Below are 20,962 nucleotides of genomic sequence, written 5' to 3'. Positions count from 1 at the left end.
TGTGCTTTTTTCATATCCTCTGGCATAGAGAAAGGGAACCAATCAAAAGGGGCAAGGTAAGGTAAGGTTCCTAATGTAGGACTCTCTCCATCCTTCATTAATAAGTTCCATCTGTGAGGAAAATGACTGATGTCAGCTGTTAATGCTGGGCTCCCCCTGCTGGTTGTTACGATATTGCATCAGACAGAACCTGTATTAAGTGTTCTGGGTTGTGCAGATGCTCATCTACGTGGGTGTGACTCGCCTACTAAAGAGGTGTTTGTCCACAGTAAGAGTAAGGGGCGAGCTGACCTGTCAGAATCAGTCTGGTATTTCTAGCCTGCCCAGGAGCAAATGAAAAACATGAGAGGAACATCAAGAAACACAATATTTTAGTTTGACTGAATAATTCTTAGAAAAACCTTAATATGCATGGTTATTATATTTACAGTAACATAGTGGATCTATGTGTAGGTGAAGTGGTTGACACATGAACACATGAAAGATCACTGGTTTGAGACCATGAGGATACAGTCTATAAAGAAATACACAGTTGTTTTTTTTGTTTTTTTACAAAGACCCATTATTTTAAAAAAACAACTTGCTTTTAATGAAGTAATAATGTACAACATAAAAAATGTCTACAAAAAATACGTTAAAATAAAGCCACAAAAAATCTTCTGTTTTCTTGTGACCCTTTTTGTCTGTTATGACAAAGCTTAAATATTTTGTCAAACTCAGTCTATGGAGTTTGCTGGACAAAAAAACTTAAGAAGAAAAAAATTCTTTGTCATAAGTTGAGATTTTGAAAATAATTTGCACAAAATTCTTGCAGGAGGCCTTCTTTATAAAGACTGGAGACACAAAACATCCAAATTAAGAAGAAAACAAACAAAATGTAAGTTCACAGTTGTGATCGCTATTGTGCGTTTGTGTTTGGCAAGGCCACCTACAAAGGTGTGTGTGTGTGCTGTGAGGGCGAGGGTGAGGCGGCAGCGGTGGAGGATGAGAGTGTGGACGGAGGGGGCTGAGGGGTGGCCGAGGAGGAAGAGGTGGAGGAAGCGGAGGCAGCGCTGGCAGCTGAGGATGAAGTCTCTATCTTGCTGCTGTGCGTGATGAAGCGCAGACGCAGCTTCATGGCAGGACGCAGAGTCATGATGATTTTCTCCACCTAGACAAAGCACAAAAAAGGTGAATGGATAAAGGATGAGAAGTGAATACACTGATGTAGACAGAGCTAAAAGCAGGAACTAAACAAGAAAGGAAGTTAGTGTGTCAGAGAGGTGCTTTGTAACTACCAGTTAAGCATCACATCGATATTTATCACATTGGCTTCTTTAGAATTACTCCACCAAAAACACACAACATATTGTGTCCTGTGGTGGCTTGGAACAAATCTGCTCTTATAAAGTCGGGAACGCCTCTGGGATTGCACCTAAGATCGAACTAAAACTGCAAAAAAAGTGATGAAAACCAGCCAAGTGATGAAGTCTCTTTGCTTTGCTGGGCTCAGGATCACCTCTCTACTTTTTGAAGATGATGAATTTCTTTAAGCGGTAACCTCCAGGTCACGCTGGGGTGGTTTGCAGCTGAGTGTGAACACTTGAAAATGAAAATTAGTACCACTGAGCCTGAGGCCGGGATTCTCAGTTGGTCAAGAGTGGAGTGCCCACTCCTGATCAGGAATAAGCTGTTGCCCCAAATGGACGTGTTTAAGTATCTCTGGGATCTTGGTGTTTACAGAGAGAAGGTACTGGGTTTGAATCCACAACTTAGCCTTTCTGCACTGAATCTGCAAGGGTTCTCTCGGGGTAGCCTGGCTTAAACGGTGTCTCTAAATTGCCCACAGGTGAATGCGAGTTCAAATGGTTGTCTGTCTGTTAGTCTGGTGATAGACTGACGACCTGTCCAGAGTGTACCCTCTCTTTCCCGCTGACACAGGATAGGCTACAGGTCCCTTGCAACCCCTGGATGGGTCTTGTTCACGAGAAAGGGGAACAGACTCGTGCAGTGTTGACATCAATGCAGAGGCTACCTGTTGTTGTGAAGCTGTACATCTACGGTCCTACCCTCACCTATGTCTGTGAGAAGTGACCAAAAGAATAAGATTGCAGATATAAGCATCAGAAATGAACTCCATCCAAACGGTGTCCAAGCTCAGCCTTAGAGATTGGGTAGGTTGGGTTGGTCTTTCGCGAGGGACTCAAAGTTGAGCCGCTACTCCTCCACATCAAGAGGAGGAAGATTGCGGTTAGGGCATCTGATCAGGTGAGATATTTCTGACATGTCCCACCAGAGGGAGGCTCCGAAGAAGACCCAGGACATGATGGAGAGATTATATCTGACAGGTGGCTTGGAAACATTGCCAAAAGGAGGAGGTCTGGGCATCTGTTTTGAGACTGCTGCCTATGTGACTCAGATCCAGATAAGCAACAAAAAATGAATGAGTGAATAAATGGAGATAAAAAAAACAACAACTGTGTTTTGAGGAGCAGCACACACTCAGAATGTGTGTAAAAACCACAGATTTCTTGTCAGTTGGTTTTCCCTGTTTTACATGATGATGGTTTCATCATCTTCTTACTGCAGATTTTAGGGTATATATTATTCAAAGGGCAGCACACTTTTTAATCTCTGTGCACATAATTACATAGTTCTACTGGAATATGATCATTTCTCCAAACAAAATTAATATTTAGAGACTTTCTGTTTGGATTTATTTGAATGTCAGCAGTAGCTCCGTCTTCTGGAAACTTTCATCTGCAACATAATAGGTCAATTTTGTGCACAATCTAAGCTGCAGTAGTATCCGGTACATAAAAAAAAGCAGAACACAGGGTAACCCTTGCGTCAGTCAGTCCTCTTATTCAAATCTGCAGGGAAATTTCCGTTAGCAAGCGTGATATTTACAGACAAACAACGCTGTATGCACGCCTCTGCAGTGCAATTAAACATGGAAATGCTGATAACTGCACTGTATTTAGAGGGTAACAAAATATTTAGGGCTCATAAATAATATTAATATGGTTCTAGTGCACTGGTGTCAAACATAAGGCCTCGGGGCCAGAATACCCTGATGAAGACGCTAATCCGGCTCACTGGACAACTTTAGAAAATGTGAAGGAGTGCAAAGATTTTTAACTTTCAACTGTATTTTCATAATTTTTACAGCATTTTCTATTGATAAAGACTGTTTACCCACACTGGCAATAACAGATAAACTTTCCTGTTCCTGTATCCACTATTAGTGAGTTCACAATAAATCAAAGCTTCCCTTGCTCGCATGCAGTTGGTCCAAAATGCCACAGCTCGTATTAACCAGTGCTCGCCCATCCTGGCCTCCTTCCGCTGGCTCCGTTTGTTTTAGGATCCATTTTAAGATTTTATTATTTGCTTTTAAAACCTTTCCTGGATGACCACTTGTGTACGTAGCTGAGCTGCTGACAGCATATGTTCGCTCAAGATCGCTGAGGTGCATGGACCATTTTTTCAGTTATCATCTCTAAATTATGGAATGATCTCCCTGCCCATATTTTAGGATGGTCTCCTATTTTTTTAAAAACTCATCTGGCTTTTAACTCACAATGACAGTGGTGTGTTCTTACCTTCAATTTATATTATTTTTATTGTTGTTGTTTTTTTATTGTTTCAATGATTGTGTGTGGTGTTTTGGTGCTTTGTACAGCACTTTTGTCAAATTTGCATGTATAAAAAATGCCCTACAAATAAAACTGGATTGGTTTGTTGTTGTGACACTGGCATGCTCCAAGGAGACGTCAAAAGCTCACCTGCTCCTTCACACTGTCTCCAGTGTACATGTATTTAATGTGATACAGGAAATCGCAGATCGGGTCCATGTAGCTGAGATGCTGACAGTGTTTGTCAACTGCCTGCAGCATCTCATAGAAGGCAACACCAATCTGAAATAGCAACACAGAACAAAATGTACAAAAATCCACCAGGAGAAAGACAAAACTAAATTATATCTTTGATGTAAGATAAAGAGAACATCCGAAGTGTACCTCCAACATGCAACGCGTCCTCTCTTGCTGGAAGCGCTGAAGGAACGGCCCCACCAGGTGATACACGTACAGCAGCTGGAACTCTGTCTTGACGATGGGCTTCAGAGTCTCTGACAAGAATCTACGCACAGATGCATAAAGACATGAGGAGAGCAAAAAGAAACAGTCTTACAGGATAAAAACAAGGAGAGCGCCTCACTTGGGGATCAGAGATAGCTGTCCGATGGATGAGTGATGCCACACGGCGTGTGCTAATGCGAGCACGTAGCTGCAGTTCATTTCACTGTAGCTCTGGTGGCAGGCAGTGAAGTCCAGCAAGGCAAAGGGATAGCCTGTCCACTCCGTCTCCGATGTCAGTGCCGGAGAGCTGATCACAGAAACGATGCGGTCGTGGAGAACGATCCAGTATGGTTCCTGAAGAGGAGATCAAAGGTGGTCTCAGCGGAAAAATCTAAACATCAATTTATCGTGAAAGCTGAAAATCTGAGAGTATTTTTCTTACTGGAAGTGCAGTGATCACAAGTCCAATGGCATTCATCCAGGCAGTGATGTTCTCTCTGGGGACCAGAGGTTGACTAAAAGGTGAAAGGAGAAGATGATAGGTAATTTTAGGGATCATTAAAATATTCTGCATACACTAGAGAACACTATTAATTCCAAAAGGATGGCATTTAAGCTTAATGAGACCCATAAACTTTACAATGATTGCACATGGCTTGCTTACTGCACCTTTTCAACACAACATTAAGCAAAGCGTTTCCCACATCTTTTCCTGGCACGGCCAAAGCCATCAGCTCCACACAGGTGACGTGCAAGGCGTGGGCCGCAGGGTTGGGGAACTCGTTGAACCTCCAGTCACAGTTGGGAAAAGGACCCGGTGACTTTCCCGCCATGGGTGAGGTAAACGCTAAGGAGGATAAACAATCACCAGAGGAGAAAACAGCCTTCATGGAAGCACGGATGTTTTACTTGTACCACTTTTAATTAACCGCATATTGTTTTCGTGCAGCACACGAACCCCATCCAACCGATTTTATCTTGTTTTTAATAACTCTTTTCTACTTTAACAACCCCCGAGGCTGCAATAAAACCAGCTTAGATGGATTAATAAATACAATCCCTCTTTAAAGCTATTAAGGGAGACTAGAACTCACAGCGGTAAGGTAAATATACTTTCCAGCAGCCCAAAAGACCAATGACTTTCCATGACCAGACATCAGTCTTTTGTTGTTAAGAGTGATAGATTAATGAAGGATATTGTCCACCAGGCGTCCAATCAGCTTGCAGTAGTAGGTGTCATCAGGGATCCACACGTTTTCTTCACGGGCGTTCATGCCAAACCTCAGATAGGTTTCACTAAGACACCAGCCTGGAGTACGGTTGTCCTGTAAAATAAAACGTTACACTGATATCAATAATTGCGCATTAGCTATTCAGATACATGAATTACTGCATGAGTCTTCTCTGTTTACCTTCAGTGAAGACATGATGGCATGAACCAGTTTTCTCTTGAGGTTGGTTCTGTCTCTCAGGTGTCTCTCATAGTAGTGAAGGGTGTTGTACAGGTAGGTCACAGGGCGATCTGAAAAAACACAGCGGTAAATACAAATCCCCAAATAATGGCAAAGTTCACCTTCCCCTTTTTCATCCCAAAAAGCTGATTCTGACAAGTGGATGACTGGAGAAGTTACTTAGATGAGTGATGAAACATTTCACACTGAAAACGAGACATCCAGATGAACAGAATCAGCTGTCTGGGATTTCCTGTTTCAGAATGCGTTAAGACGTCCTAGTGAATCCAACTCCCCTCATCTTGGACCCACACAGTCCTCCTCGTAGCCTTACTCACCGTGGAACTTGTACAGCCCTCCCAGATGATCCAGCAGCGTCTCCAGAGACTTGGAGACAGGAAGGAGCTCCAGGAAGCGGTGGATGACAATGTCAAAAACAGGCAGGAAGCGCAGACACACATTCCCAAAGTAGATTGGCAGGTACTGAGGCTGGAGCTGCATGGGAGGGTTGACTTGGTCTGCGAGACCCTCAAAGTACAACTTCTCTGGGTATTTCTGGAAGAAAAACAATCATTTTAAAACAGATTTAAGTTAATTTCTACATTTAACTTGACTTTTCGAGATGTCATCACAGTTGTGGAACTATTAAACGAAACATGTTCTGTCGCACGTGTACCTTGTGGTAGTTCATGTGTTTGCTGTGCCAGTCGTTCTGCAGCCAGTGCTCAGGAGCATTCTCCTTGACAAAATCATTGACTCGGTTTCTGAAGTCATTTGGCTTCAGCAGCAGCAGCTGGATTATGAAGTAGCAAACCTGAGCCTCGTTTCCCTCGTGGCTACGCATCGCCTGGAGGCAGAGACATGGACCCTTATCATATTGTAGCACAGGCAAAGGAAAAGTGTAGAATCTAGGATGTCTTTGTTACAGTATATAATCCTGTATTTCTCTGTCTGTCCTCACCAGGCACAGAATGAGTCTATCCAGCGTGACTATGTTGTATTTCCAGACCATGTCATTGAGTATTTCAATGCACTTGTTAAGCTGCTGCCCACCAGCTGACGTTGAGAACTCATAGACGAGGAAGTCGGCAAATGTGCGCACGTGAGCCACCAGTGCACGAGCTCCAATACGTTCCAACACCCTGAGGGACCAAAAAAGAAATGGAAACCCCCCCACAAAAAACAGCAGTTAGCTCATCATCCCACAATAAGGCAGCTTTCTCCCTCTGGATCAATTAGTCACAGATGCTGTGTAGGACCCAACCACCCAAATCCTTCCTGGTTAATTAATGTAAAATGTTACATTTAAAATGCCTCAACAACAGTGATGAGATGCATCATTAACACAGGGTTCATTAAAATACACTCAGCAGTGTCTTTAATAGTGAGTGTAACCTGGAAATGTAAACAAGTAATATTCTCGCTGTTCACAGCTTTGGATTATTTAATTAAGGATTTCTTTTTTTCCTGCTGCGGTCTACTTTTTATATACGTGTGGAAGGTTAACTCTGAAACATAAAAAAGAAGCTGCAAACCTAAAGCCTATTTGGTTTATATGGTCCATCTCCAGCAGCATCTTCCACAGCAGACAGAGGAACAGTGGAGGTGAGCCCTGCATGGAGAAGTGGGTGATGATGTCATTCTCATTGGCCATCGACTTCCACTTCCTGTACTCCTCCTCGACGTTCTTCTTCAGATTGAAGCGCGACTCCTGAGGAACGTTGTTCTGCTTGAAAAACGCCTGAAGCAAAGACAGAGTCCAGGAGTCACTACAGCAAGATTCAGATGTTTTATTTGACAGAGAAAAACAACAATAAACCACAATTATTACTTGAATATTTTGCATAACATAATATCTGCACCTGTAGTGGTGCAGGGAAGCAGGATAGTGTGTGAGAGGCCCAGTTATGAGGCGTGAAACTCATGATTGTCTGCAGGATGTCCTTACACCAAGTGCCCTGGATGGAGTCAGACCCTGTGAAAAAATCTGCACATACAGAAAGCAGGTGACAAATAACACGAGACGGATTTCAGTCAAACACGATGATTAGAAGTAAAGCAAAAAGCGAAACAATGACTAAAATAAAGCGGGCAGCAAAAAACAAACAAACAACAACACTGCAAATGAGTCTTCAAAAACTGAGTGGGTACCGGTGACGTGTGTGGCTCTGGCCAGAGTGAGGATCAGGGCGCGATTCAGCTCCTCGGATTCGGCTGACAGAACCGTCTTTGGGTCATTGAGGAAGCGGGTGAACTGCGGCTGCACCTCCGAGCTTCCCAAAGCTGTGATCAGGCGCAGAGCTGTGCTCTCAACACTTCAGGACAAAGACAGAAAGAGGAATCATGACTCTTTTTCACTCCATCATAATCCTGATGAACATTTTTTTGTGCTTAATCTGTTTCTCAGTTGAGTTGGACAACATGAGAACATGTTGTGTGGGACTTTTCTGCCTTCCACAGTTAGTTTACCTGAGTAAATAATTAGAATTAACCAAATAACTATTGCAAACAGAAGGACTTAAAATAATAACTTTCAAGTTTAAGATAATTTTAACTTCATGGTAGGAATTTCAAGTTCAAAGGCAATAAAGTACATTAAAAGAGCACACAACACAGAAGCTGCATTTTAATATCTGTTTTGATTTAATCTTTCGACTTCAAAAAGCAACAAAATGTGTAATTTTGCTTTAAATTTCTAATATTAGCAGGTGCTAACTATATGCGACACATGCTTCTACATTACCACAGATGTAGCTGGTTCTGGTTGGTCTGTGGCACAGCAGCCAAGCTGTGCAGGTGACTCAGCAGCTGGACTCTGTAGTGTGGCTGGATGTGATGCATCCTGTAACTGAACATCTCCAGTAACGTGTGAAGGATTCCCCACGCGTGAGACTTGAACACGTTGGGCAACAACTGACCTGGACAGACAGTGTTTCTCATTATTTAAAACGTTTCTGCTGCCCATAAAGAGAATAAATAATTATGTTGTTCAGACTGTGTCCCAGTAAACTGTAACACTTGCAAATTTTACTAGCTCAATATATCGATAGTAATGCAAAACCCCATAATAAAACAGCATCATGTAAATAAACCTGCTTCCTCAGTAAATGTCATTAAAATGTTCATGATACTATAAATATAGAGATTAATAACACTATTCTGAAGCCTGACACATTCAGACGGCTTTATGTCGGCTATTTGCAGAGCTGGGAAGTAATGAAGTACAAATACTTCATACTTTACTTAAGTAGAATTTTCAGGTATCTGTACTTTACCTGAGCATTTATTTTTCAGACAACTTTTTACTTTTACTTGTACAAATATCTGAATATTCTTCTCTTTACATTTTTACAACGGTTCAACTTGGGAGTTGGAAGTTGGCCGGACGGAGTGCAGGTGTCCATACGCTATGTTTGCAGTACTTTAGAATCTAGCATCTAGCTAGCTCTACAGAAGTATGACGTGACAATCACAAACAACTATTAGTCATTAAGAAGCAAAATGATCTCCTCCTGAAATAAGATCATATTTCTTACATCTATAATTCAACATAGTGCAAACTTTAAGCGAGTTTTAAAAATAGACTCACTGATGAATCCTTTGATGCCCAGGGACTCAATTTCCATGTAGACCAACAATCTGCTGTATGTCTCTACTAATGCAGGGGCAAGAGCAATGCTGGACTTGGCATGGGCCAATTTGATGACACGCGTGGCAATACTGTGGATCAGACTGGAGACCGGAGGGCAGGCGATCAGGGATTTGAAGTAGAAGAAATTAATTAAATTCATTCTCTGTGTTTTATTTATTTACCTCATCTTTGCATGCACAGTGAGCGAATCCAGCAGATTCATTGGCAGCGGAGTGACCGATCCCGAAGCCATACAGTTGGTGCCGGGAAGGTTGATCCTCATGGATCCATTTCCATAGATGGTCTCAACCAGGACGCCCATTGGCAGAGTGAAGCACTCCGAGTTGGTGCTGTAGGCGTTACACAGCAGGGCGATCTTATAGTCGGACATGCCCAGCGTCTTGTTACGCAGCGACTGCTGAAGAAATCTAAAGAAAGAAGGGGAAAGGTGGTGGACAGACAGCAGCAGAGGACGTTTATCATTTTATGAATTCTGGAAGACGTTAGCAATTAACCAGGTATGCCAGGTTTAGGGAAAATTCTGACTTTTGAGGTATTTACTATTGCTAAATGCATATCTTTGTGAAAGACATACTCATGGTGCAGCTTCAGAGAGTGCGGTATGGGTATCTGCAGTTTGGAGTTGTCGTTCTGAGCTTTGCGGTTCAAATGGATCCAGATGCAGGTCATAGCGAACGAATGGGTCGACTGGGGTTTGTTAATGTCAGGAACTGGAATGCACTGAAGAGGAACAGAAAGCAATGGTGACACTCATACTACAAGCAATATTAGTTTATTGCCAAATTCAAATACTAGAATGATGAATATTTAAAAAGTAGATCTAATAAAAAAAAGACAAAAATAAGATAAAACGGGACACTACAAGTTGCAATAACTTGTACCTCTTTTTCTGGGTAAAGCAGGTCAAAAAGCTTCATGACAGGCAGGAAGTCAGCTAAGGCGTTCTTCTGAATGCTTCCTGATATAAACTGAAGCAGGACCCACATAAGATGATCTCTCCCTTTAATGAGACCTCTACCTGCAAGCTGATGAGAACAAATAAGGGAAAAGAGAAAAAAATAATGAAAACACATATACACAGAATTTAATCTGCTTCATTTAATTTTTTCCTTGTTAATAACATGTTGTTAAACATGCTCTGTATTTAATAAACGTTATGCTGACACAACTAAATGTATAATTCTTTATTTGGGATCCACTGCATACATTTAAACACGTCTCAAAAGCTTCAAAGAGCTTCTTAAAGTTTGTGAAGATGTTTCACCTCTCATCCAAGAGACTTCCCCAGTTCACTGTAAACACATGTATTACACTCATGCCCTAACTGACTGTAAACATGCTGTAAATGTTTTTCTTTTTCTATCAGCGTGACTGCAGTCAACTCCTCTTACCTTTTGGTGTAGCGACAGCACCATGTGAGGGAAGCTTGCAAACTGAAACAACACAAAGAAGATGAGCTGGGAGGAGAGGTGCTGCCACAGCAGCTGACTAGTTCCTCCGATATCAGCGTCAAAGTGTTCCTCGGTCTCAGAGCGCTCCATGGCGTACACCACCAGGTCCACCAGCTGCTCTTCCAGCACCGGGCAACGCTGCTTATGCTGGGAGGGGAGGAGGGGAAGTGTGTTACAGGATAAAGAAAACAGTGAGAAGAAGGGAGAAGAGGTTAAACAAAGAAAGGAGGAAAAAAGCCAAAGGAGAAAAAAAGAAGAGGGGTTAAGAAGAGAGGAAAGGAAGGTAGGAATGAAGGAAGAAAGACAGAAAGATAGACATAGGAGAGAATAAAAATAACATCTTTAATAAATTACTTCACATTCAAACATTTTATTGACAGTTATTCCAGATATTGTTAAAAAGATCACTGCATGCAGGACAGCATCTCCTTCTTGTGTTGTCACAATGGACTGTAGCCATATTCCAGTATTTACCCAAATCCCTTAATATTCTGGTAATTCTCAGTTTGTGTTACTATACAAAAAAGAAGATGTGTTTTGGTCTTCTGTGAAATCTTTTATAGCTCTAATACATATAAAAGATTTAAAATAAGGGTTTCCATTCCATATATGAACCAGTCACAAGGTTCACAAGCTCAGAAGTAGCTGTTATATCAGAAGATTCAGAAACTGATAGACGCTAACGCTAACTAGTTTGACAAATAAACCCATAATTTTCCTTTTTAATATAATTAGATTATAGTCTGGGCAAACATATAGAAAGAATATTGGCCAGGATATCCATACTAGAATTTTTAACACTTCAAAATCTGTACTGGCTCCAGTGTATCCAGTATAGCCCATGCTCTATCATGAAGAATTAAAAAAAAATGCATCTATATAAAAGACGGGTGGGTAAGAGAAAAAAAAAGGAAAAGAAAACAAGGATTAGTGGTAATGAGAGGGTTTTTTTTTCCCCATCTAATAAGGGCTAATAACAACAACAGTAATGATGATAATAATAATAATAATAATAATAACAATATTAATACAGGCTTCACTTACAATCCACACAGCCCCTGTTCTACTATATGAGGTAGCTGATATTTCATGTCGCTGGGTCTGTTATTTAATTTTAAAAGAACTATGATTCATTAAAAAATGCTGCACACTTTCCTGACATATGGCCTTCGCATTTGTTCCATTTTTTGTTTTTCTACATGTAAAAAGGCAAAATTAGAGCAGAAGGAGTGAGGATCTCTGCACTGCAGGCTTTCACATTCATGTCAGGCCTCTTAACAGAGCCCTTCTTACACTTCTTACACGAGGGACTGAACAGGACAGCACGAACAAGTCAGGTACAGCACTAAAAAGCACAGCATAAAACAGCAAACCAGCCACTGCAACACATTCCCACATGCAGACTAACAGGTCTGGGAAGGGACAAAGGTGTGAGTGGGAGGAAGAAGAGTAGCTGTGAAAATGACCATCAGATTTTTCTTTGCTTTGGCCTTCGGCACAGCTTCTCTTCCACTGCAGCCAAACACACACATGCTCACAGAATGAGAGAGAAGAGGGCAACAAACAGATAGAGGAAAAAGAGTAAGAGAGAGATCCACAGGCATATCTGTTGTCTACAAATAAATCATGTACACAGATCACCCAATGGTATATTTAAAAACCAGCAATATAACCAGCAGCTAGTTTATACTGTAACTGATCAACAGCCTGACTAATGGGAACCTTTTTTTTTTCCTTTTTAAAAATTCTAACCCATCATGCACCAGCACAATGTAATGAACTTGCAATCTATCTGCCACCGGCAGACAGATTGGACTCTTCTTAGAATTGCACAGTGCCACAGTGTACGCATTTTCAGGAAGATAAACTCAGGTAGCACCTCACTTATTAACATGATGGATAACGCCTGGGTGTCCGGAATTAAAATGTTCCACTGACCTGCTGACAGTAACCAAAAACTATGCAAATACAATAAAGCACTGCGGTCCTCACATGCCACCCCCTTATTTAATTATCTTGACCCATAACAAAAATCCAATCCATCTCAAACCTGAAAAGAACTTTTTGGTTTATAAGCCCGGTTTACGGTGGCTGAGAGAGGTCAAACGCATTGCAACTTAAGAAAACACGCCGCAGAAGCACACAAATCATAATGGAAACAGAAAAAACTAAACAAACAAACATAAAAGAAATCACACACACACAAATGTATACAACACAACAGAAGTGTTTTTTGGGGAGACAAAAACCAAAACATGCAAACGACTGCACTGAGCCCCACTTACAAGAAGCTGAGGAAAAAAATATGCAGGTAATTAGTGTTTTAATCACCTGGTTTGTATAATACTGTAGATACGTGTTTGCTATTAGCCATTTACTGTTAGCTTGCCATTTCCACAGCTCTTCCGTCACATTATCGTGTCCCCCAAAGACACTTTCATTGTGTTTCTTCTTTTATTTGCGAGCTGTTGTGCGATTTAGTTCTATTTCCGTTGTGTTTTCTGTGCTTTTACAGTATTTTTCTACTTCATCCATCCGTCCATTTTCTTCCACTTATCCAACTCAGGGTCATGGGGTGAGGGACCCTACACCCAGGACAGGTCACAAACCATTCACACCTGTGGACAGTTTATTTTCAGTAATTGACCTAACCTCACTAAGTGAACGTCTGTGGGAGGAACCCAGACATAACCCACACAAACACGGGGCGAACAAGCAAGGTCCACACAGAACAGCCCCGGCATGATGGGGGTTCAAACCCAGGACCTTCTTGCTTTGAGGCAACAGTGCTAGCCATCGCACTAACCTGTTTTTTTTTTTTTACCATTTCCACTGTGTTTTATTTAACCTAGCTTGTGTTTTGTGTGCTAAACCTGGTGTTTTCCAAAGTTGCAGTTTATTTGACCTTTCACAGTCACCTTACAGCTTTTACTGGAAAGGATTAAGGCGAATGTAAGCAATACAAATTAGAGCCACTTTATCATTTTTGAGTAATGCAACTGGATGAGTGGAAGGGACAAGCTGCATTAAAATTCAGTTTGCTGTCACAGTGCAGTAACATTATTTAAGAGCTACCAACTTAAAATGCAGACTGGACTATAATTAAACAAAACATACCCAGCCTGCCTTTTATTTATGTAAAAAGTAATAAAGTTGGAATGATAAATTAACCTGTGAGGTGCCTAATATTTTGCTTGTCTACTTGTAGGTACAGCACCATGTTTCTGGGCTTGCTGTGGCGCACACTACCCTTTCTGTCTGAGTCTGTAGTCAGCTACAGTCACTGTCTGCCACATGGCTAGCTGTTACTTGACTTGCAAGCTTGCTCTTGGCTAACAAATAGAACAATAACAAATTGCATTAATCACCAAAGACAAGAGCACTGTTTAGTCAAAATAGTTCAGTGTTGCTCCCGGTCAGCACAACAGAAAGCAGCAGCAGGTCCGACACGGGAGGACCTTGCTAACAACAGGCAAGCACCAGACTACATCCATACATGCAGTGCAGCAGGACTTGAAATGTCAACAGCAGGGTTTAAAGTCAGAAATAATTAAGGTCGGCTTGTTAGCTGGGACAAAATTTGCTCTTTTGTGGCTCAGAGGAGCTGCAGCTCTCTCAGTCTGGACTGTAGGTGTCAGTTAGCTCAGCTGACATTAGGATTGCTAACTAAAAATCTTAATCAACAGCGTCTTTTGGGCCACAGTGAGGCAAAGTTGAGGAGTACTCATTAATGAGTAAATAGAAATATGCAGAAACATGCTAAGCACAAATCCAAGTATTAAGCATTACTGAGCAACTTGGAGCTTGAAAGCTTTCAGCTGAGTGACAACCCCCGATGTAAGAGGCTTAGTGGTAATCATGGCTAATCACAGACCGATTTTTCATCTATTTATCAAATGCATTAATTTAACTAAGCCTAAATAATTATAATCAAGGGGAAGTGCTTCTTTTTTTTTTGCCAAGATCATATATACTGAATATTAACAGAAAATATCAAGGAGGATACAAAAAACAAACAAATCATTAATATATTTTATGGCTACTGTTCTTATTCTGTAGCACTGAACGCAGAGATAAGGTGTGAGGCAAAGCAAACAGGCATTATTGAAAAATGTACACAGCGACCTGTTAATTGAACAAGTCATGTGCAGTTAATGATTCAAAGTCTCCCTGGCTTCCCATTAAACTAACTTCTTTTTCTGGTAATCTTTAATATCTCCCTAACAGTACACCTGTCAAATATTTATTTAACCACACCAGTGTACCATTTATGGAGCCCTGCTGTGTCCATCTCAAGCTCTGTAATGTTTCTCTTTTTTTCCCACTTCAAGTTTTCTTCATTTCTCCAGTTTCCCAGTTTTAGGTCGTCAGTGTGCCTAAAAAAAAGCTAAGCGTCCAATGAGCTGGTTAGTTGGGTCGGTCAGGCAACCAGGAAGAGGACATACCTGGGCAATGTTCAGAGTCTAGAGAGCGCATGGCAGAGAGACAGACAAATACAACACACAGCCAGAGGACAAAAGAGAGAGAAAAGGAAGAGAAACAAAGAAAGAGGATGAAACGGAGAGAGGAGGGGGGGCGGGGGAAGGAGAGACAGAAAAGAAAGTGGTGACTAAGGTAGCTAGGTTGTTTACTGTCTGTTCAGCACAGTTAGCGTCAACTCAGCCAATTCAGATATATAAACCAGATTCTGGGTTATTTACTCTGAGTCAAAATATAAAGAAAAATCCATATACAGCATTGATGATAGCTTTGTGTTAACGATCCAAGGAGCTTGGAAGAAAAGCAGCTGGACTTCTTTAAGTTTCTTGAAGAAGCTTCTTCTTCAAGAAACTGAAAGAAGTCCAGCTGCTTTTCTTTTTAAGCTCCTTATATTACCATGACCTGGATAACTGAGAATCTACACAGAAATATTTGTGTTAATGCCAAACTGTCTGGACTCAATGACAGCTTGCCACACTGTGTAGATGGTTGTGCTAAGTGAACTGGGCTGAGCTGAAACTGCATGAACCCAACAGGGCAAACTGACACCAGTGCATTATGGGCCAAGCTCACAGCGTTGCTTTACATTTGTTCTTATATAGGTGTGTTATAAGGACTACAAGGGAAACAAGGTAAAAGAGAGGTGTGAGGGGAGAAGGATTTAAGGAGGGTGGCAAAGAAAAGTGAAGAACCCGTGCCGAATTACAACGCAAAGAAAAGATCATGGAGGATAAGGAAAACAGCAAGAGCAGGAGCAGATAAAAGATGGTAAGATGAAAATAACGGGGGCAGGAAATGTGGGGGCATTTGGAGGGCCTGGTATGGAGGCAAAGGGACAAATACAAAAGAAGATGAGGTTGTTTTACCTGCTTGTTGAGCCCCAACATGTTGCACACCATCTCTCTTGAATAAGGCTGTTCTAGCACGTAGCGTAGCAACCCTGTCTGTGGCTCAAAGAGGTCCTATACGATAACACACAAATCATGATCAAACTTCTGTACGTCTAAAGGTGTGTGTGGTGTATAAGTCCAGCGCGTTGGTTACCTTGTCAAACGGCAGCATGCCTCTCAGAGGGAAGCGGAGAGTGCTGGGGTCTAATTTCCAGGAATTACAGATAGCACCGCTGTTATTCACCACTGGTAACAGACTGCATCGTCCTGTGAGGACACACGGACGCAACAAATGATTGTACATACCAGATTGACTACATGAGAGAAATAACTACAAACTGTCTTTTTAGTTTTCATTCACTTTCTAGTGACTGTCCTAATAACAATATAAATAACACTTCAAATGATAAGCGGCTTATTTAAACCTCCAGGAATCCATAAAAGGGGAAGCAACCAGTTCCTCTTACCACAGATAGAGTTGATCCGGGCTGTGGGTCTAAAACTATCCACAAAGTCTGATATCAAACTGCCCAAAAGCTGAAAATGAGATGCACAGACATGATAAGGAATTCACAAAAAAACCTGAAAGTATATAGTGTTACATATAATGTTACACATAGCTACACAAACACTCACCCAGTGTGAGAGCTGCCCCTCTGGATACAGTTTTCTGATTTCTGTGATAGCAAAGTAGGCTGGAAGGAGACAGGCGTTTCTGTCCAGGATATATTCTACCACCTGCAACATGCGTAAAGATAAGTAAACATAAAAAGTATTCAAATAAACCATCAAAAATGACATATGATTAATTTTAAAGGTTTAAAAATGGGTACCTCTCTGGCAGCCAAAAGCTGCTGGACTATAGCTGAGCTGACAGTGGTAGGAATGGTTTGAATTTTATCCAGCACAGCTTTCAACAAGTCCCGAACACCCTGACACAACAAGTATAAAAGAATTCATGAACAAGTGTCTCACGTGGAAAGCTTAAAAACGACTTTCAAATGTATTACACATTGTAGGATATTCTTCTAAAAGCCAGAGATCCCTGTTTAACAGCAGCCAACAAAAATATAACCATTGAAAATCAAAACAAAAAAGCACAAACACGGCCGCGAGTTTGGAAGAATCAATCCAGATGTGTCTGCGTGCGAGAAGTTTTGTGTCAGAGACCTTGTAGTCCACTCCCCCGATGATCTTGCGGATCAGCTTGAAAGTTAATGCCCACAACTGTGTCCTCTCCCACTCCAAACTGTCTGAGCTTATTAAGGCCACGCACACCATCCTAAAGACACGAAGATTAATGAGATAGACAAATAACAGATTATATTGGGATGTCATAAAACAGATAAATTAAATATAATAAATTAATATATGGAAATATTATAAATCATTCTTTGAACCCATTTTACTTCTTTAGGTGTCAAATAATCTCACACTATATGTCTCTGTGTACCTGGGTGGTAATAGACTGGTCTCCACAGCCATTGCCAGACAGTCGTAGAGGAAGGAGATCCTCTTGGGGCTGTGCTGACTGTGTATAAAGCGCACAATCCATTGCACACACTGTTCATGAGACTCCTGCAGAAAGACGTTGGAGCAACTGAAAAATCTCAGCCATGTAAGTGTGAGCAAGTGGGAGTGCATGTGTGTGTGTGTGTGTAAAAACCTGTGGCAGGGTTCCCCAGTACTGTCTGAAGGCTCCAAGACAACTGATCAGCTTAGTCCTCTCATCCTCTGGAGTGTCCATAAACATCCTAAAAACACACTTCTTAATTTTAGCATTTAATTTTGCTCCGTACATTTTAATATACACACATCGGCCACTCTTGTTAGCCACATCTTTTCAATACAGTTATCTAATCAATCGATCACACGACATCACCTAACTGCCTTTAGGCATGTGGACATGGTCAAGAAGACCTAGTTAAGTTCAAGCTGAGCATCAGAATGGGGAAGAAAGGTGATTTAAGTGACTTTGAACATGGCATGGTTGTTGGTGCTAAACAGGTTGATCTGATTATTTCAGAAACTGATGATCTGCTGGGACTTTCCCCACATATACATCTCTAAGGTTTTCAGAGAATGGTCCAGAAAAGAGAAAAAAAGGCAACAAGCAGCAGTTCTCAGGGGGAAAATGCCTTGTTGAAGTCATAGGACAATGGCCAGATTGCTTCGAGGTGATGGGAGCGAAAAAGCAACTCCAATAAACACAACCCCCCTATTCAGAAGAGCCTCTCTAAACACAACATGTTAAACCCAGAGGCAGATGGACTACAGCGGCTGAGGAACATAATGGATGCCGGCAATGTAAGCTAAGAATAGGCAACTGAGGCAAAGCAGGATAACACAGCATGTCTTAAAATTCAAATTACATCAAACTAGTTTCTTGAACATGACAATGAGTTCAACGTACTCAAATGATCTCCACAGTCACCAGATGTCAATCCAGCAGAACAACTTTGGGGTGTGGTGAAACAGGAGATTGACGACATGGATGGAGCAGCCGACAAATCTGTGTCGCAACTGTGTGATGCTGTCATGTCAATATGGACCAAAATCTCTGAGAAATGTTTCCAGCACCTAACAAAGTGGCCTGTGAGTCTTACTGCTAAAACACTTCTGATAATCAGTTGTCTGCTTGACGTTTATTCAGCTGTGTAAAAACTATAACTATAACTATAACATCCAGCAGCACTACCAGTGTGCAGTAACTTAACATTACACTAGGGCTGCCACGATTAGTCGACTAGTCACGATTATGTCGACTATCAAAATCGTCGACGACTAATTTAATAGTCAACGCGTCGTTTGAAGCTTTGTAAGATCCCAAAAGACGCAGGAATAAGTAGTAGGATTTAAGAGTGTAATAACGGACTGAAACAGAAGATGGCAGCACTGCATGTACAAGGATGCCAGCTGCCGTTAAACCCCGAAGAAGAAGAAGCTGTGTCCCAGAATTCATAGCGCGGCCCTGCTCAGTTTTCAACAATGGCGGCAGCTAGTTAGCTTTAATGTTACTCTTATTATTCTTTCTGGGTCACAAAATAAACGTTTAATATATTTTCAGGCGAGAATGTAGCTGTGTAAACTTCAAATATCTGCTCAGTTTATCAAGACACCACATATTTTCAAAAGCGCTCCGACGTTTTCGGAGACGTCTGTTACCCATTAGCTCGATACCTAGCCGGGGTTCAAGGCTCACTAGAGCCGGTGAGAACACCGGACTCCCGGCAAATCGTTTTCAAACCCACCGCCGTCTTTCGCTACTCAGGTTAAACATGATGTACAAGTCACTTAGATAACTTAAAAATGATATTATTGGGCTTTTTTCAGTATTTTATTTGTTCCTGAGTAAATCGGTTTGGCTGAGATTAAAGTTATAGTTTTTACACAGCTGAATAAACGTCAAGCAGACAACTGATTATCAGAAGTGTGAGATGCTCGAGAATATACTCCGGTGTCCTGTTATATTTTAGATAGCAAGGAGCAGACGGCTGCGTTTATTAAACTCCACCGAAACAATCTGCAAATTTCATTTAAATTTAATAAACTATCCTCTTGTCTTTATTTTTAGTTAGCACCTTAAACACTTCAAGCTGTAAGCTAATGATAGTTATATAAGAGCAGACATGTGCTAGTGCAATAAACTGTACGTTTTACGTTCAATGGATGCATGATCTGATTAGTCGACTAATCGCAAAAATAATCGGTGACTAGTCGACTATCAAAATAATCGTTTGTGGCACCCTACATTACACCTAAGCTAATAACAATGCAATTGCAAAATATCGGGGGTTATTAACATGAATTCAGAGCAGCCTTACCCAGCAAAGGCCTCTTCTATCATCTCAGTTTTCTAAGAAAAAAAAGGAGAAAATAAAAACGCATTAACGTAAGTGAAGACTTGTGATATTAACGGTGCACCCTTAGCTGTTAATTCTTATGTTAGCGAGCTGGAGACATATAGTAAAAACACCATCTGGTTATATTTGCAAACCAAAGTAAGTTCAGTAAATAGAAAATACTACTACAGTTATCTGAAATGCTAACTAATGTTAGCTTGGCTGCCACTCAGTCAACAAAGATGCAAGTTACCACAACATCTTCAAAGATGCTCTGAAGCTGCGTTTCCATCGAAAGCGCCATGTTTGCAACCAAAAGACAATTATTCAACGAACCATCCCAGAATTCAAACCCGTCACTCCTCTACGGGAGCACAGTCGATAACCCCAACAAGCTAAATGCTAAAAGGAAGCAGAATGAAAGCCGCCGCAGGAGAAGCGCGATGGCAAAAACAATCCGGGCATGCAACGGAAACACAAGCGGAACAGTTCCGCTCCATTGTTTCTTTGCTTAATTATTATTATAAATTGTAATTCTCATACCTCAGTAATTTGCAAATAATAAAGTTACACATTAATAATATTATTTTTTTCAAATATTTCTCACAACGCTCGCATTTTTGAGAGTTTAAAATCTGTATTCAAAAGTCTGTCCCTTCACTAAGACAGATCTGTGGCCACCAGATGTCACAATGGACGATGTTTGAGCACCTGCTGTTCTTCTCGATATTTGCTAATTGATTTTTCCATGTTTTGTTTATAGCTTTCGTGAGGTTCGTGGTGGAATAATTGTGGTGTGATGAAGAAGAGTAAGAGTAAATGTTTACGCTTTAAACAAAACAGCTTTCTCTTTGCAAATGGGTTACCCAGGTTTAACTCAGTAGGGTCAATATTAATTTTTAATATCTAATCTCATTTGACAGTGTATTTAGAGAGAGAGAGGATATTAGCTGGGGGGAAAGGGACTAAGGAAATAACATGGTGCACCTTATTACCCAGGCTGCTATCCGGATAAACACCCCAGGAGCATCTTAAGGAAACTGTACCTGTTTCCACTTAACAGCCTCCACACGCCACACCACAGCAAAACTAAACACAGCTCACGGATTTATTTGGAAATGAGTCACGTATAATGT

At 41.2% G+C, this 20,962-nt stretch overlaps 1 protein-coding gene across 2 annotated transcripts; it reads right to left on the bottom strand.

The window, feature by feature from the left end:
* Positions 1 to 354: 354 nt before the first annotated feature.
* On the bottom strand, positions 355 to 20,282 carry med23 (mediator complex subunit 23). Of its 2 annotated transcripts, XM_003440769.4 has the most exons (31): positions 20,080 to 20,282; positions 19,809 to 19,840; positions 17,651 to 17,738; positions 17,438 to 17,562; positions 17,155 to 17,266; positions 16,818 to 16,916; positions 16,621 to 16,722; positions 16,452 to 16,521; positions 16,139 to 16,251; positions 15,961 to 16,056; positions 15,061 to 15,078; positions 10,556 to 10,762; positions 10,046 to 10,189; positions 9,739 to 9,884; positions 9,326 to 9,571; positions 9,102 to 9,244; positions 8,256 to 8,430; positions 7,664 to 7,827; positions 7,375 to 7,499; positions 7,048 to 7,253; positions 6,474 to 6,654; positions 6,189 to 6,359; positions 5,851 to 6,067; positions 5,474 to 5,583; positions 5,260 to 5,386; positions 4,731 to 4,896; positions 4,504 to 4,576; positions 4,201 to 4,415; positions 4,002 to 4,122; positions 3,768 to 3,899; positions 355 to 1,150 (listed from the first exon to the last, which is right to left on the bottom strand). In XM_003440769.4, the coding sequence occupies exons 1-31, from the start codon at positions 20,128 to 20,130 to the stop codon at positions 929 to 931; spliced, it is 4,197 nt and encodes a 1,398-aa protein (XP_003440817.2). In that variant the 5' UTR covers positions 20,131 to 20,282; the 3' UTR covers positions 355 to 928. The 2 variants fall into 2 exon arrangements, with proteins under 2 accessions (XP_003440817.2, XP_005449718.1); XM_005449661.3 differs by lacking the exon at positions 15,061 to 15,078.
* Between the last annotated feature and the right edge of the window lie 680 nt (positions 20,283 to 20,962).

Source organism: Oreochromis niloticus, linkage group LG15, assembly GCF_001858045.2.
Source record: "Oreochromis niloticus isolate F11D_XX linkage group LG15, O_niloticus_UMD_NMBU, whole genome shotgun sequence".
Classification (NCBI taxonomy): domain Eukaryota; kingdom Metazoa; phylum Chordata; class Actinopteri; order Cichliformes; family Cichlidae; genus Oreochromis; species Oreochromis niloticus.
This window is presented reverse-complemented; position numbering and strand designations above follow the sequence as displayed.

What these genes read in the sequence shown, in the direction of transcription:
- med23 (XM_003440769.4), bottom strand. Translation starts at nt 20,130, where the DNA reads ATGGCGCTTTCGATGGAAACGCAGCTTCAGAGCATCTTTGAAGATGTT. An exon ending in ACCAGTCTATTACCACCCAG is followed by an intron (nt 17,267 to 17,437) that starts GTACACAGAGAC and finishes TCGTGTCTTTAG; the next exon opens with GATGGTGTGCGTGGCCTTAA. An exon ending in GGACGCGTTGCATGTTGGAG is followed by an intron (nt 3,900 to 4,001) that starts GTACACTTCGGA and finishes TTGCTATTTCAG; the next exon opens with ATTGGTGTTGCCTTCTATGA.